Source organism: Physella acuta, unplaced genomic scaffold (assembly GCF_028476545.2).
Source record: "Physella acuta isolate Inbredline_101_S28 unplaced genomic scaffold, ASM2847654v3 ptg001044l, whole genome shotgun sequence".
NCBI classification, from domain to species: Eukaryota; Metazoa; Mollusca; class Gastropoda; family Physidae; genus Physella; species Physella acuta.
This window is the reverse complement of record NW_026732561.1, coordinates 524,204-537,725: the sequence shown is the minus strand read 5'-3', so window position 1 is coordinate 537,725 and position 13,522 is coordinate 524,204. Positions and strand designations below refer to the sequence as shown.

At 41.9% G+C, this 13,522-nt stretch overlaps 1 protein-coding gene across 1 annotated transcript in view; it reads right to left on the bottom strand.

Moving 5' to 3' along the window:
* Window positions 1-13,522, bottom strand: part of LOC131954953 (intermembrane lipid transfer protein VPS13B) — a 75,809-nt gene that overhangs the window by 50,280 nt on the left and 12,007 nt on the right. The window contains exons 12-26 of the mRNA XM_059318803.1: window positions 13,289-13,473; window positions 12,321-12,506; window positions 11,839-11,963; window positions 9,544-9,728; window positions 9,096-9,230; window positions 8,744-8,911; window positions 7,917-8,093; window positions 7,419-7,606; window positions 6,528-6,750; window positions 5,359-5,592; window positions 4,055-4,168; window positions 2,606-2,839; window positions 1,817-1,999; window positions 1,446-1,560; window positions 3-869 (exon numbers count right to left, since the gene is read on the bottom strand). Coding sequence (XP_059174786.1) covers window positions 3-869; window positions 1,446-1,560; window positions 1,817-1,999; window positions 2,606-2,839; window positions 4,055-4,168; window positions 5,359-5,592; window positions 6,528-6,750; window positions 7,419-7,606; window positions 7,917-8,093; window positions 8,744-8,911; window positions 9,096-9,230; window positions 9,544-9,728; window positions 11,839-11,963; window positions 12,321-12,506; window positions 13,289-13,473 — 3,319 coding nt within the window. The remainder of the gene's footprint in view (window positions 1-2; window positions 870-1,445; window positions 1,561-1,816; window positions 2,000-2,605; window positions 2,840-4,054; window positions 4,169-5,358; window positions 5,593-6,527; window positions 6,751-7,418; window positions 7,607-7,916; window positions 8,094-8,743; window positions 8,912-9,095; window positions 9,231-9,543; window positions 9,729-11,838; window positions 11,964-12,320; window positions 12,507-13,288; window positions 13,474-13,522) is intronic.

The window sequence follows — 13,522 nt, the reverse complement described above, 5'->3', positions numbered from 1 at the left end:
ACCTGGGCAGTGGGTTGTCAGCATGTGGCTGTAGCAGACAGCTCTGGATCTGTAGCACCAGCATGTTGTGGTTCAGTGTGGAGCTCGTCTCCCCCACCACACCCACACGCTTCTTGCCAGTCAACTTTGGTGCCGCTCTACTCTGGGTGGGGTCATCTGAACTTTGACCTCCCAGCCCAGCACTGTCTATGTCTATGTACACAGAATCAGCTGAGTCATTAGGTGGAGTTGTGCCGGACTGGTCTGCCGGGGTGGGTGGGGGTGGTGTAGCAGGGGGGGTGTTTGAGCAGGGTACGAACACTCTGATCACCCCAAGGTCGGCGTACACCAGCGGCAGATTGTGGACACTTGCGTACTTGCTGCTAGTGCCTGCTGGGTGGGTGGGGAAGTCAGGCTTGACCGGGCTGGGTTGTCTCCTGTTGTCACGCTTCTCTCCCTTTGATAGTCCAGAGAACAGGTTGGCAACCAGCAGCATGACTTCCTGTTTTAAGACAACATCAAACGGCTCCGCCTTGACGCAGATCTCTGACAAGTACTGGTGGTAGCAGAAGTCAATGTTCTCCAGCTTCAAGCTGGACGTGTTCTCGGTAAGAGATGGCTCTGTTAGGTCTACCTCAGTGACGCTGGGTAACTCAACGTTGGCTTTCCGCAGGCGTTTCTTGACGTTCTTACACAGGGCTCTGGTCAGTGTGACGGAGAGGACGCCATGTTTCTTGTCCTTATTGGCGGGGTCGTGGGGCTGGGTGCCGACCGCGGCGGTGTCTGAGGCCCACAGCTTGTTGCTGACCAGGTGGAGGTTGGCGGGCAGCTGGCGCGTGAAGGACAGGACAATGCCGTCTGGGTCAGTCCAGTTCCAGGTGCCATCAGCGCTGGGGAAATATAACAATCACTTGTTACAACTGTTTGGTTGGGTGTGAAGAGATGGGTAAATAAAACAATCACTTGTTACAACTGTTTGGTTGGGTGTGAAGAGATGGGTAAATAAAACAATCACTTGTTACAACTGTTTGGTTGGGTGTGAAGAGATGGGTAAATAAAACAATCACTTGTTACAACTGTTTGGTTGGGTGTGAAGAGATGGGTAAATAAAACAATCACTTGTTACAACTGTTTGGTTTGGTGTGAAGTGATGGGTAAATAAAACAATCACTTGTTACAACTGTTTGGTTTGGTGTGAAGGGCTGAGTAAATAAAACAATCACTTGTTACAACTGTTTGGTTTGGTGTGAAGAGATGGGTAAATAAAACAATCACTTGTTACAACTGTTAGGTTTGGTGTGAAGAGATGAGTTACATCTGTGGTATTTATTATGTCCTGTCTATTAAAGGAAAAAAGTAATGTTGGTGGGTCTTTTCATAGCTAGATTGGCCCCTAACCCTAACAAAACAGTAGCACTGATCCTAACCCATATTCTTATTTCTAACACTGATGCTACTAGCCTCACCTTTTGACTGAATGCTGGACACTCACAGACCCAAGAGTGACCTTGGCCTTGCTGTAAACACTCTGAGAGTCCATGGACAGGTCAAAATGTTCCAGAACAAAAAGAAGGCCTTGTTCTGAAATTTAACAATAATCATTCTGGTTAATTTCATTTTTTTAAGTCTGTGAATTTAATGAATTTTATGATTGTAATAAGTGAATTGTAGTTATATTATAAGTGAACATATGATCTTAGCCCAAAAGAAGTTTGATAATTATTTCACATGTGTAACTGGATAATTAATCAACACTTGTAAATAGACATTTAACTGACCGCTGTGAGTAAAATGGACATTGAACTGACCTCTGTGTGTAAATGGACATTGAACTGACCTCTGTGAGTAAGTGGACATGTGCTGTAGAGAGTAAACTGTAACCGTGGAAACATCAGCTGTAACCATAGCGACAGCTTGACCCCCACATCGAGCTTGTCCTCTATGATGTTCTCATGCAGTGGGCTCCCTTCATGGGAAAAGTCTTCTGACATTTCTGTCCCAGGGTTTTCTGTCACCTCAGCTACACAACAAGTTTAGAGAAGGTGGTAATACACTTGACAAGGGGAAGGTTGGGGTGAGGGGGTGGGGGGGGGGGGGGGAGAGAAATACACATTACAAGGGGATGGCTGGGGGAGGGGGTGGGTAATACACTTTACAAGGCAATGCCTAGAAACTGAATTGAAAGAAGTTATTTTTGTAATAAATTACAATATAAATCCATCAATATATTCAGTGTTGACATAGATCCATAAATATTCTAGCAAGGAATTTTGTTTTAAAATATAAAAACTGCAATTTTATAGGGAGTATTAATCTGAGGTATGATGTCATTTTAAGTGGAGTCTGGTGGAGGGGAGAGGTAGAGGGCTTGGTAAAAATACTTTTAAACAGCATGACATAATTTAAGGATGACCCTCAAAAATAAGTAAAGTGTCACAGCTACAGTTAGAGTACAAATACAAATTGACTTTTATGGCAATGTTCCATTTCAACAAATTTAAAGATATTCTAAAAGTAATGAGACATGTAAAAATATGTCAAGTACAATATTTATTATTAGCATGTGTAAACTGCTGTACATCCTCACAAACAATCTAAAGATATAAATACAAAAATGTTCTGTTACCTGATCGAACACTTTCTATCTTATGGACTGAAGAGCTCGACTTCTTGAGGGAGTGGCTAGGCTTGGCAGAGGGCAGCAGCTGGTGACCTTTTGATGCAAACAGCTTGAGGCAGTCGCTGAGCAGTTTGTCTGTGTTGCTGACAACATTGGCCACCATCTCAAACACAGTGGTACACAGGTGAAGCTGGTGAAGACAGTTACAGGTGGAGCTGGTGAAGACAGTTACAGGTGGAGCTGGTGAAGACAGTTACAGGTGGAGCTGGTGAAGACAGTTACAGGTGGAGCTGGTGAAGACAGTTACAGGTGGAGCTGGTGAAGACAGTTACAGGTGGAGCTGGTGAAGACAGTTACAGGTGGAGCTGGTGAAGACAGTTACAGGTGGAGCTGGTGAAGACAGTTACAGGTGGAGCTGGTGAAGACAGTTACAGGTGGAGCTGGTGAAGACAGTTACAGGTGGAGCTGGTGAAGACAGTTACAGGTGGAGCTGGTGAAGACAGTTACAGGTGGAGCTGGTGAAGACAGTTACAGGTGGAGCTGGTGAAGACAGTTACAGGTGGAGCTGGTGAAGACAGTTACAGGTGGAGCTGGTGAAGACAGTTACAGGTGGAGCTGGTGAAGACAGTTACAGGTGGAGCTGGGGAAGACAGTTACAGGTGGAGCTGGTGAAGACAGTTACAGGTGGAGCTGGTGAAGACAGTTACAGGTGGAGCTGGTGAAGACAGTTACAGGTGGAGCTGGTGAAGACAGTTACAGGTGAACCTCTTGTTGCTTCTGCTCAACTAAACAGGTGAACTTCTTGTTGCTTCGGCTCAACTAAACAGGTGAACCTCTTGTTACTTCTGCTCAACTAAACAGGTGAACTTCTTGTTGCTTCGGCTCAACTAAACAGGTGAACAACTTGTTGCTTCTGCTCAACTAAACAGGTGAACAACTTGTTGCTTCTGCTCAACTAAACAGGTGAACTTCTTGTTGCTTCGGCTCAACTAAACAGGTGAACAACTTGTTGCTTCTGCTCAACTAAACAGGCAAACTTCTTGTTGCTTCTGCTCAACTAAACAGGCAAACTTCTTGTTGCTTCTGCTCAACTAAACAGGCAAACTTCTTGTTGCTTCTGCTCAACTAAACAGGCAAACTTCTTGTTGCTTCTGCTCAACTAAACAGGCAAACTTCTTGTTGCTTCTGCTCAACTAAACAGGCAAACTTCTTGTTGCTTCTGCTCAACTAAACAGGCAAACTTCTTGTTGCTTCTGCTCAACTAAACAGGCAAACTTCTTGTTGCTTCTGCTCAACTAAACAGGCAAACTTCTTGTTGCTTCTGCTCAACTAAACAGGCAAACTTCTTGTTGCTTCTGCTCAACTAAACAGGCAAACTTCTTGTTGCTTCTGCTCAACTAAACAGGCAAACTTCTTGTTGCTTCTGCTCAACTAAACAGGTGATCCCACACTAACTGAGGGCTAATCTGATGGTCAACACAAGCTCAGCTGCTGTTTCAGCCACTGTCCAGTCACAAGCACAAGGACAGTCACACGACTGAGAGCTGGGTGGACATCTCAGTTCAAATACTGACACAGTCATGACAGTTCAAATACTGACACAGTCATGACAGTTCAAATACTGACACAGTCATGAATTTGAACTCTATTCAATAAGGTAAAAATAACTGCAAGACAAACCACTAAATTATATGGGTCTAGGCCAGAACTGTATTAGACCAATTGGTGCTCAAACTGTCCTTACTTGAGAAACGTCTAGGTTAAATGGGTCAAGGACATTACAAACTGTCCTTACTTATCCCACTACTACTTGAGGACATTACAAACTGTCCTTACTTATCCTACTACTACTTGGGGAGATTACAAACTGTCCTTACTTATCCTACTACTACTTGAGGACATTACAAACTGTCCTTACTTATCCTACTACTACTTGAGGACATTACAAACTGTCCTTACTTATCCTACTACTACTTGAGGAGATTACAAACTGTCCTTACTTATCCTACTACTACTTGAGGACATTACAAACTGTCCTTACTTATCCTACTACTACTTGAGGAGATTACAAACTGTCCTTACTTATCCTACTACTACTTGAGGACATTACAAACTGTCCTTACTTATCCTACTACTACTTGAGGACATTACAAACTGTCCTTACTTATCCTACTACTACTTGAGGACATTACAAACTGTCCTTACTTATCCTACTACTATTTGAGGACATTACAAACTGTCCTTACTTATCCTACTACTACTTGAGGACATTACAAACTGTCCTTACTTATCCTACTACTACTTGAGGACATTACAAACTGTCCTTACTTATCCTACTACTACTTGAGGACATTACAAACTGTCCTTACTTGTCCTACTACTACTTGAGGACATTACAAACTGTCCTTACTTATCCTGCTACTACTTGAGGACATTACAAACTGTCCTTGCTTATCCTACTACATGAGGACATTACAAACTGTCCTTACTTATCCTACTACATGAGGACATTACAAACTGTCCTTACTTATCCTACTACTACTTGAGGACATTACAAACTGTCCTTACTTGTCCTACTACTACTTGAGGACATTACAAACTGTCCTTACTTGTCCTACTACTACTTGAGGACATTACAAACTGTCCTTACTTGTCCTACTACTACTTGAGGACATTACAAACTGTCCTTACTTGTCCTACTACTACTTAGGACATTACAAACTGTCCTTACTTGTCCTACTACTACTTGAGGACATTACAAACTCTCATTACCTGAGATGGAGTGATGTCCAGCTGGGGCTGACCCACGTCCACGTGTAAACAAATGGCCATGTTGCTGATGTTCTCCGAGGTGGGGGGGTTGTACTTGCAGGTGACGGCCACAGTGGACACGATGTCCATGGGGTGGACCAGGAACTGGGGGTCAGGGCGGGAGGAGAGCAGCGAGTAGACGCAGATGTTGTTGATTTTAATGGACCAGGGAAGTTTTTCACCTGTTGACAGAGAGATGGTGTTTGAATTGTAGCAAGCAGACATAGTGATGGCTAGTGGATAGGGCATTTATGGCTAGTGGGTGGTGTATTTATGGCAAGTGGTTGGTGGATTTATAGCAAGTGGTTGGTGTATTAATGGCAAGTGGTTGGTGTATTGATAGCAAGAGGTTGGTGTATTGATAGCTACTGGTTGGTGTATTGATAGCAAGTGGTTGATGTATTTATAGCTACTGGTTGGTGTATTGATAGCAAGTGGTTGATGTATTTATAGCTACTGGTTGGTGTATTGATAGCAAGTGGTTGATGTATTTATAGCTACTGGTTGGTGTATTGATAGCAAGTGGTTGATGTATTTATAGTTACTGGTTGGTGTATTGATAGCAAGTGGTTGATGTATTTATAGCTACTGGTTGGTGTATTGATAGCAAGCAAACATTGTTTTATAACAAGTGGTTGGTGGATTTATAGCAAGTGGTTGGTGGATTTATAGCAAGTGGTTGGTGTATTTATAGCAAGTAGTTGGTGTATTTATAGCAAACTGTACAGTTAAGTTACTGAATTTTAACAGACAATAAAAAAACTGCTCAGGTGATAGAAATAAAATAAGATTAAATTCCATACTGGTGTCCACAAAAGTAGCCAAGCACCATATAATTTAAATAAATTAAAAACTAATTTTTTTTTAAATACAGATTCAACAACTTCAGAAGTAAAGACTTTAAATAGTAAGCTCAACATTTGTGTAAACAGAAAAATGTGCGGCACTCTGGTGCTATTTGGTTTAAAATTCAGGCACTCAGATAAAACTGACCAATAATGGGACCTTGTATGGACCTGAGAGACATTGACCTACCTGACTGAGAGATACTGACCTATGAGGGAGCCTTGTATAGACCTGACTGAGAAACTGACCTACCTGACTGAGAGCAACTGACCTATGAGGGAGCCTTGTATAGACCTGACAGGCAACTCCTGGGCCACACTCATGGGCTTGGTCATGGTGCTGGTCACTGTGACAGTGGGCACACACAGAACCAGTGTGTCGGAGAGACGGCCGGCCTGACGAGCTTGGTGGACGATGGTCAGTATATCAGAGCTAGACTCGGAGTTGGGCACCCCAGTCTTGGGCAGGAATACAGCGCAGGGCTTCAGTTCCAACTGTCAGTGGCAGAAAACAGAAGTGGCCATCAGAGGAATTAAAAATGGCCATCAGAGGAATTAAAAATGGCCATCAGAGGAATTAAAAATGGCCATCAGAGGAATTAAAAATGGCCATCAGAGGAATTAAAAATGGCCATCAGAGGAATTAAAAATGGCCATCAGAGGAATTAAAAATGGCCATCAGAGGAATTAAAAATGTCTACCAACAGAAATAAAAAATGTCCATTAATAGCATAAATGGGATGGTCTGGTTGAATGGTAGAGCCTTCAACTGCTAACCCATAAGTCTCAAGTTCAGATCCCGGGCAGAGTCTGTATGACATCCCTGAGTCCACCCAGCCCTTAGGGGTACCTAACTCACTTCAGGGTAAGTAAAGAAATTTGGGTATAGTGTTGGCCACAATATTTCCCATCATGTGTCACTCAAATAGGCCAACGCTACTTCCCTTGCCAAATTGCAAAAGAATCAACAGAATTTAAAATGTCTGTCAACAGATTAAAAAAAATTTCCATCATCAGAATTAAAAATGTTTGTCAATAGAATTAAAAATGTCCATAAATTAACAAGGTATGAATACAATATCAATTAAAGTTTACCCATGACTGTGTACATGGATACAGGAGAAACAGTTGTTGTGATACGTGTGTAAAGATGGGGGAAGTACCTGAAGGTGAAGCATGCGGACGAGGGGGAAGTAGTAAGCAAACAACTTTCCTAGAGATTCAGTCTGCACATCTGCTGCTTCTGTCTCCTCTGAGCACGATGTTTGTCTCCCTTGGGGAGGCTGTGAGACTGACGTCTGCTGTCTACTTAGACCAGGGTGGGAGGGGGAGCTGGTGGAGCGTACGGAGGCTGACATGGGAAAAATGTTGAAAACTTATTAATTTCACATATAGAATAGCATAAAAAAATAAAGCTCTTAAAGTAACCAGAACTATGCAGTAAATATTATTTAATTTAAAAAACAGTTTACTAGTAATATGTTTATTATCATGTTTAATTAACAGAAAAATTCTACAGAAAGATGATCAATATGAAGCACCATATTCAGAGTTAATCAGCACATGTATTACACTCAACGAACAAACTTTGAATCCCCTGGCAGTGGTCCTACCCATCTTAGCGTTAATCACCATTTTAAATTGTTTTTTCTAAAGTCTACCTTGTGAAACAGCATTCAAAGGGGAGGTCATCTGAGCTAGAGACAGGTCCAGAGTTACTGTTACTGGCTCAGCTTTCAGGCCTACCCTGGGCTGTGGGCAGTAGTGGAACCAGGAGATTAATCCTGGGTCCAACCAGACACAGAGACCCTGACAGTCCACTAGAGCCAGAGCTTGCGCTAACGAAGGACAAATTTAAATTGTGTTAATTAAAAGCCAGACACAGAGGCCCTGACAGTCCACTAGGGCCAGAGCTTGGGCTAACGAAGGAAAAATTTTAATTGTGTTTATAATAATTAGTATGAAAAACTGGAGTTGTAAGACATAACGTTATTGTAACATTACTGAACATTATTAAGATATAAAGGTAAAGTTTCTGATTTTTATTTAAAGGCAAGAAAAAAAATACTTGCTCATAGCTGTTGAAAAATTAAATGAGAAAGCTTTAGAAAGACTTTAAAATCATTATGTGTTATATGTTAATTCAACATAGAAAGCCAGTCATCCCCCACCCCCCACCCACACATCACACCAACACAGAAGAATGCCCACTTTCACTGGCCCCTGCATGTTTTGGCTTCTGGAATGTTGCTGTAATACAGTCACACCTGACCTCCGTCCTGTCCACCAATCTCCGCCTCCCCCACCCCCACCCCCACACACATCACACACATCACCCCCACACAGAAGAATGCCCACCTTCACTGGCCCCTGCATGTTTTGGCTTCTGTAATGTTGCTGTAATACAGTCACACCTGACCTCTGTCTTGTCCACCAGTCTCCGCCTCCCCCACCCCCACACACCCACACACAATATCACCACACCCACCTTCACTGGCCCCTGCATGTTTTGGCTTCTGGAATGTTGCTGTAATACAGTCACACCTGACCTCCGCCTTGTCCAGCGTTGCTTCATGGAAGAAGTCAGGGCTGCATATTTTAGAAGTATCACTGGGTCCATACAGGATAGGAATCACAGACATTTTACCCCCAATACCTGGAAAATATAAATTTTCAAACAGTGTTAAGGAATCACAAAGAAAAGCATTCAAGTATCACAGCTGTGTTTCATGTTATGTCTTTTTTGCTTCTCTGTTCATCCAAAATGTGTAAAAAATGTTCAGGTGTTGTAAGAATTGATTGACACTTATCAGGTAAATAAAGATATTGTTAAGAATTACCAGGTGTGTAGAGAAAAATGTGGAGCAGAGACAGGCTCCCCACACATGCATTGACCAATGCACTATCACAGGATTTAAACTCCAAACCAGATAACCCAAGTTCTAGTAATGGATAGTTTTGTTGAGTTGACTCCCCTGAAAATAAAATAGATTTTGTTAGTTTTACTCTGTTCAACAATGGCTTTTTAAAAGTTACATAAAAAATTTCTAATTCAAAAAATATAGTAAAATATACACAAAAATTACATTATTAAAAAAAATGTTTTAAAATTGACAATATCAAAAGTTACAGAGAGGTATATCATTTTATGTAGGCTATGATTTCAAGTTCAGAAAAAGCATAATCAGTGTATTTTATTTTAAATTCAACATAAATGTCTTTGAAAACAAGCCAGGGTAGCAGCTTTCAAATAAAATTTAAAATTTCAGGTGGGTTAAAAAATTGTACCTGACACAGGGAACAGGTCATCAAGCAGGGAGTCATTCAAGGTGTGCTCAGAGCCGATTGGCTCGTTCAGGCTGAGCCAGGAGGAGATGACTCTGGTACACAGGAGAACACTGGCTTTGTTGATGTTGATGGAAGCGTTGGGGATCTCGTACATCCATTCTCTCAGTGGCAGGGATGAGTTGGTCCTGGGGAGGATATACAGGGTATCAGTGGCAGGGAGGAGTTGGTCCTGGGGAAGATATACAGCTTATCAGAGTGGCGGGGGGGGGGGGGGGAGTTGGTCCTGGGGAGGATATACAGCTTATCAGTGGCAGGGATGAGTTGGTCCTGGGGAGGATATACAGCTTATCAGTGGCAGGGGATGGGGAGTTGGTTCTGGGGAGGATATACAGCTTATCAGAGTGGCGGGGGGGGGGGGGGGAGTTGGTCCTGGGGAGGATATACAGCTTATCAGTGGCAGGGATGAGTTGGTCCTGGGGAGGATATACAGCTTATCAGTGGCAGGGAGGAGTTGGTCCTGGGGAGGATATACAGCTTATCAGTGGCAGGGAGGAGTTGGTCCTGGGGAGAATATACAGCTTATCAGTGGCAGGGAGGAGTTGGTCCTGGGGAGGATATACAGCTTATCAGTGGCAGGGAGGAGTTGGTCCTGGGGAGGATATACAGGGTATCAGTGGCAGGGAGGAGTTGGTCCTGGGGAGGATATACAGCTTATCAGTGGCAGGGAGGAGTTGGTCCTGGGGAGGATATACAGCTTATCAGTGGCAGGGAGGAGTTGGTCCTGGGGAGGATATACAGCTTATCAGTGGCAGGGAGGAGTTGGTCCTGGGGAGGATATACAGCTTATCAGAGTGGCGGGGGGGGGGGGGGGAGTTGGTCCTGGGGAGGATATACAGCTTATCAGAGTGGCGGGGGGGGGGGGGGGGAGTTGGTCCTGGGGAGGATATACAGCTTATCAGAGAATATACAGCTTATCAGAGAATATACATCTTATCAGAGAATATACAGCTTATCAGAGAATATACATCTTATCAGAGAATATACAGCTTATCAGAGAATATACAGCTTATCAGAGAATATACATCTTATCAGAGAATATACAGCTTATCAGAGAATATACAGCTTATCAGAGAATATACAGCTTATCAGAGAATATACATCTTATCAGAGAATATACATCTTATCAGAGAATATACAGGGTATCAGAGAATATACAGCTTATCAGAGAATATACATCTTATCAGAGAATATACATCTTATCAGAGAATATACATCTTATCAGAGAATATACAGCTTATCAGAGAATATACAGCTTATCAGAGAATATACAGGGTATCAGAGAATATACAGCTTATCAGAGAATATACAGCTTATCAGAGAATATACAGCTTATCAGAGAATATACAGTTTATCAGAGAATATACAGGGTATCAGAGAATATACAGCTTATCAGAGAATATATATACAGCTTATCAGTGAATATACAGCTTATCAGAGAATATACAGCTTATCATAGGATATACAGCTTATCAGAGAATATACAGCTTATCAGAGAATATACAGCTTATCAGAGAATATACAGCTTATCAGAGAATATACAGCTTATCAGAGAATATACAGCTTATCAGAGAATATACAGCTTATCAGAGAATATACAGTTTATCAGAGAATATACAGTTTATCAGAGAATAAACAGCTTATCAGAGAATATACAGCTTATCAGAGAATATACAGCTTATCAGAGAATATACAGTTTATCAGAGAATATACATCTTATCAGAGAATATACAGTTTATCAGAGAATATACATCTTATCAGAGAATATACAGTTTATCAGAGAATATACAACTTATCAGAGAATATACAGTTTATCAGAGAATATACATCTTATCAGAGAATATACACTTATCAGAGAATATAAAGCTAATCAGAGAATATACAGCTTATCACAGAATATACAGGGTAACAAAACGACAGGGTGTAAAAGTAAGAATGTTTTGGACCTGACAGTCAAAAGGGCAGATGAAGTAGAGTTAATCTGTTACTGTGACGACAGTATATAAATGGACAATGTGGTCAGAACAACACCCATCCACTTATATTTTCTAAGCTGCGTGACTGCATAAATTGTATAAGACTTTTGGAACACCACTCAAACAAAATACATGTTACACACTATTTTCTTCCCCTTTGAGGGAACATTGGTCAGGTATGCATTAGAGCTGGGTGGACTCAGCGATGCCATACAACAGATGTGACACTGTAACACCATAACTGTAACACCTAACACCATACCAGAGTTTTGGGAGCACAAGGGACCTCAGGTACAGGGCAAAGCTGCAGGGTGGTAGCAAGGTCAAAGGTCGTGACACCGTCCCATCTCCATTGCATCGCTGTAGACCGGCTTGTAGGCTGAACAGCTAGGGGAGATAATAAAGGGTAATTTGACATCACAGTTCAGGGGAGGTAACATAGACCGGCTTTTAGGCTGAACAGCTAGGGGAGATAATAAAGGGTAATTTGACATCACAGTTCAGGGGAGGTAACATAGACCAGCCTGTAGGCTGAACAGCTAGGGGAGATAATAAAGGGTAATTAACATCACAGTTAAGGGAGGGTAACATTTTATAAGTTGCCAAGGAAGAAAATAAGGAAATATAATGTAATTAAAAGTATGGGGAATTTTTACAATAAAATCTAGAAGGCGGAGTTAATTTTATGAGGTGCAATGATATGAGTACAAAATAAAGTAAGATAAATGTACAGGATAAATGTACCTTGATCTGCATGTGTGAGTGGGAATGATGTAGCAAGTTACTAGAGGGTCCGGCTATGGCGGTGACCAGCTTGACCAGACGCCCTGGGTACATGGGGCGGGTGATCTGCAGGTCAAATCTGGATGCTGAGAGCACTACGGCTGCAATGGGTGGCGGCTGGTGGCTTTCTTCTGGGGTCTTGGTGTCCTGGGGAGGTACAGTTTGTGTACAATCAAAACAACATGGGCAGTCACTACAAGTACAGTTTGTGTACAATCAAAACAACATTGGCAGGCACTAGCAATATAGTTTGTGTACAATCTAACAAAATTTGGCATTCACTACAAGTACACTTTACAATCTAACAAAATTTGGCAGTCACTAAAAATACAGTTTGTGTACAATCAATACAACATTGGCAGTCACTAGAAATACAGTTTAGTACAATCTAACAAAATTTGGTATTTATTTATTAATGGTCAATACTCTTACATCAGGCAGATGAAAACAGAAGGTATAATTAAACCTTTTTCACACAAATTTTACAAGATGTCAGACCACTTGGATTCCTCTGTGGACTGCCTGAACTGGCTTGAATGTGGGGTCACATGATGCTTTAAGCAAGTTTGTTTATATTGAGGTGGTATAAAAATGAAAGTTTAAGGGAATGGTATACGAGAAGGATTTTCTGTTAGAAACATATTTTCTCATGCCTAGGTTTCCCTAAGCCAACCCTGCTACAGTGAGTACCCAACATAAATTAGGAGATTTGAAGACATAGGTTTATCAAAAAATAAATCTCATACTTTCCGCAAATAAACAGGTGAACTGTCAGTAACACTTTAAAGTGCTTCATGTAATAACAGTTATAAAATTCATCCTGGCAGAACAAAGACCAGCAAATCTTAAAATTTTGAGGGGAGGGTCTCAGGTGTCTTAAAGTTTTCTTAAATTGGTTACATATCTAAAGAATAAAAACCATGCCTGACCCTTTTCTTCTGTCGACACCTGTAGTTTTTCTTGGTGACGTCGCAGTAGGGGTGCTCCGTCTGCAGCAGGGTGACCGTGGGCTTGATGAACATCATGTGCAGCAGCGTCGTGGGGATGAACTCCTCCAGGGACTTCACCTGCTCTTCTGTGGGCTTGGGGCGCTCTTCAGGTGTGGTGGCTGAACCTGGGTATACAGGTACAAACAGGCTTTAGTTTGGTATATTGCAACAGAT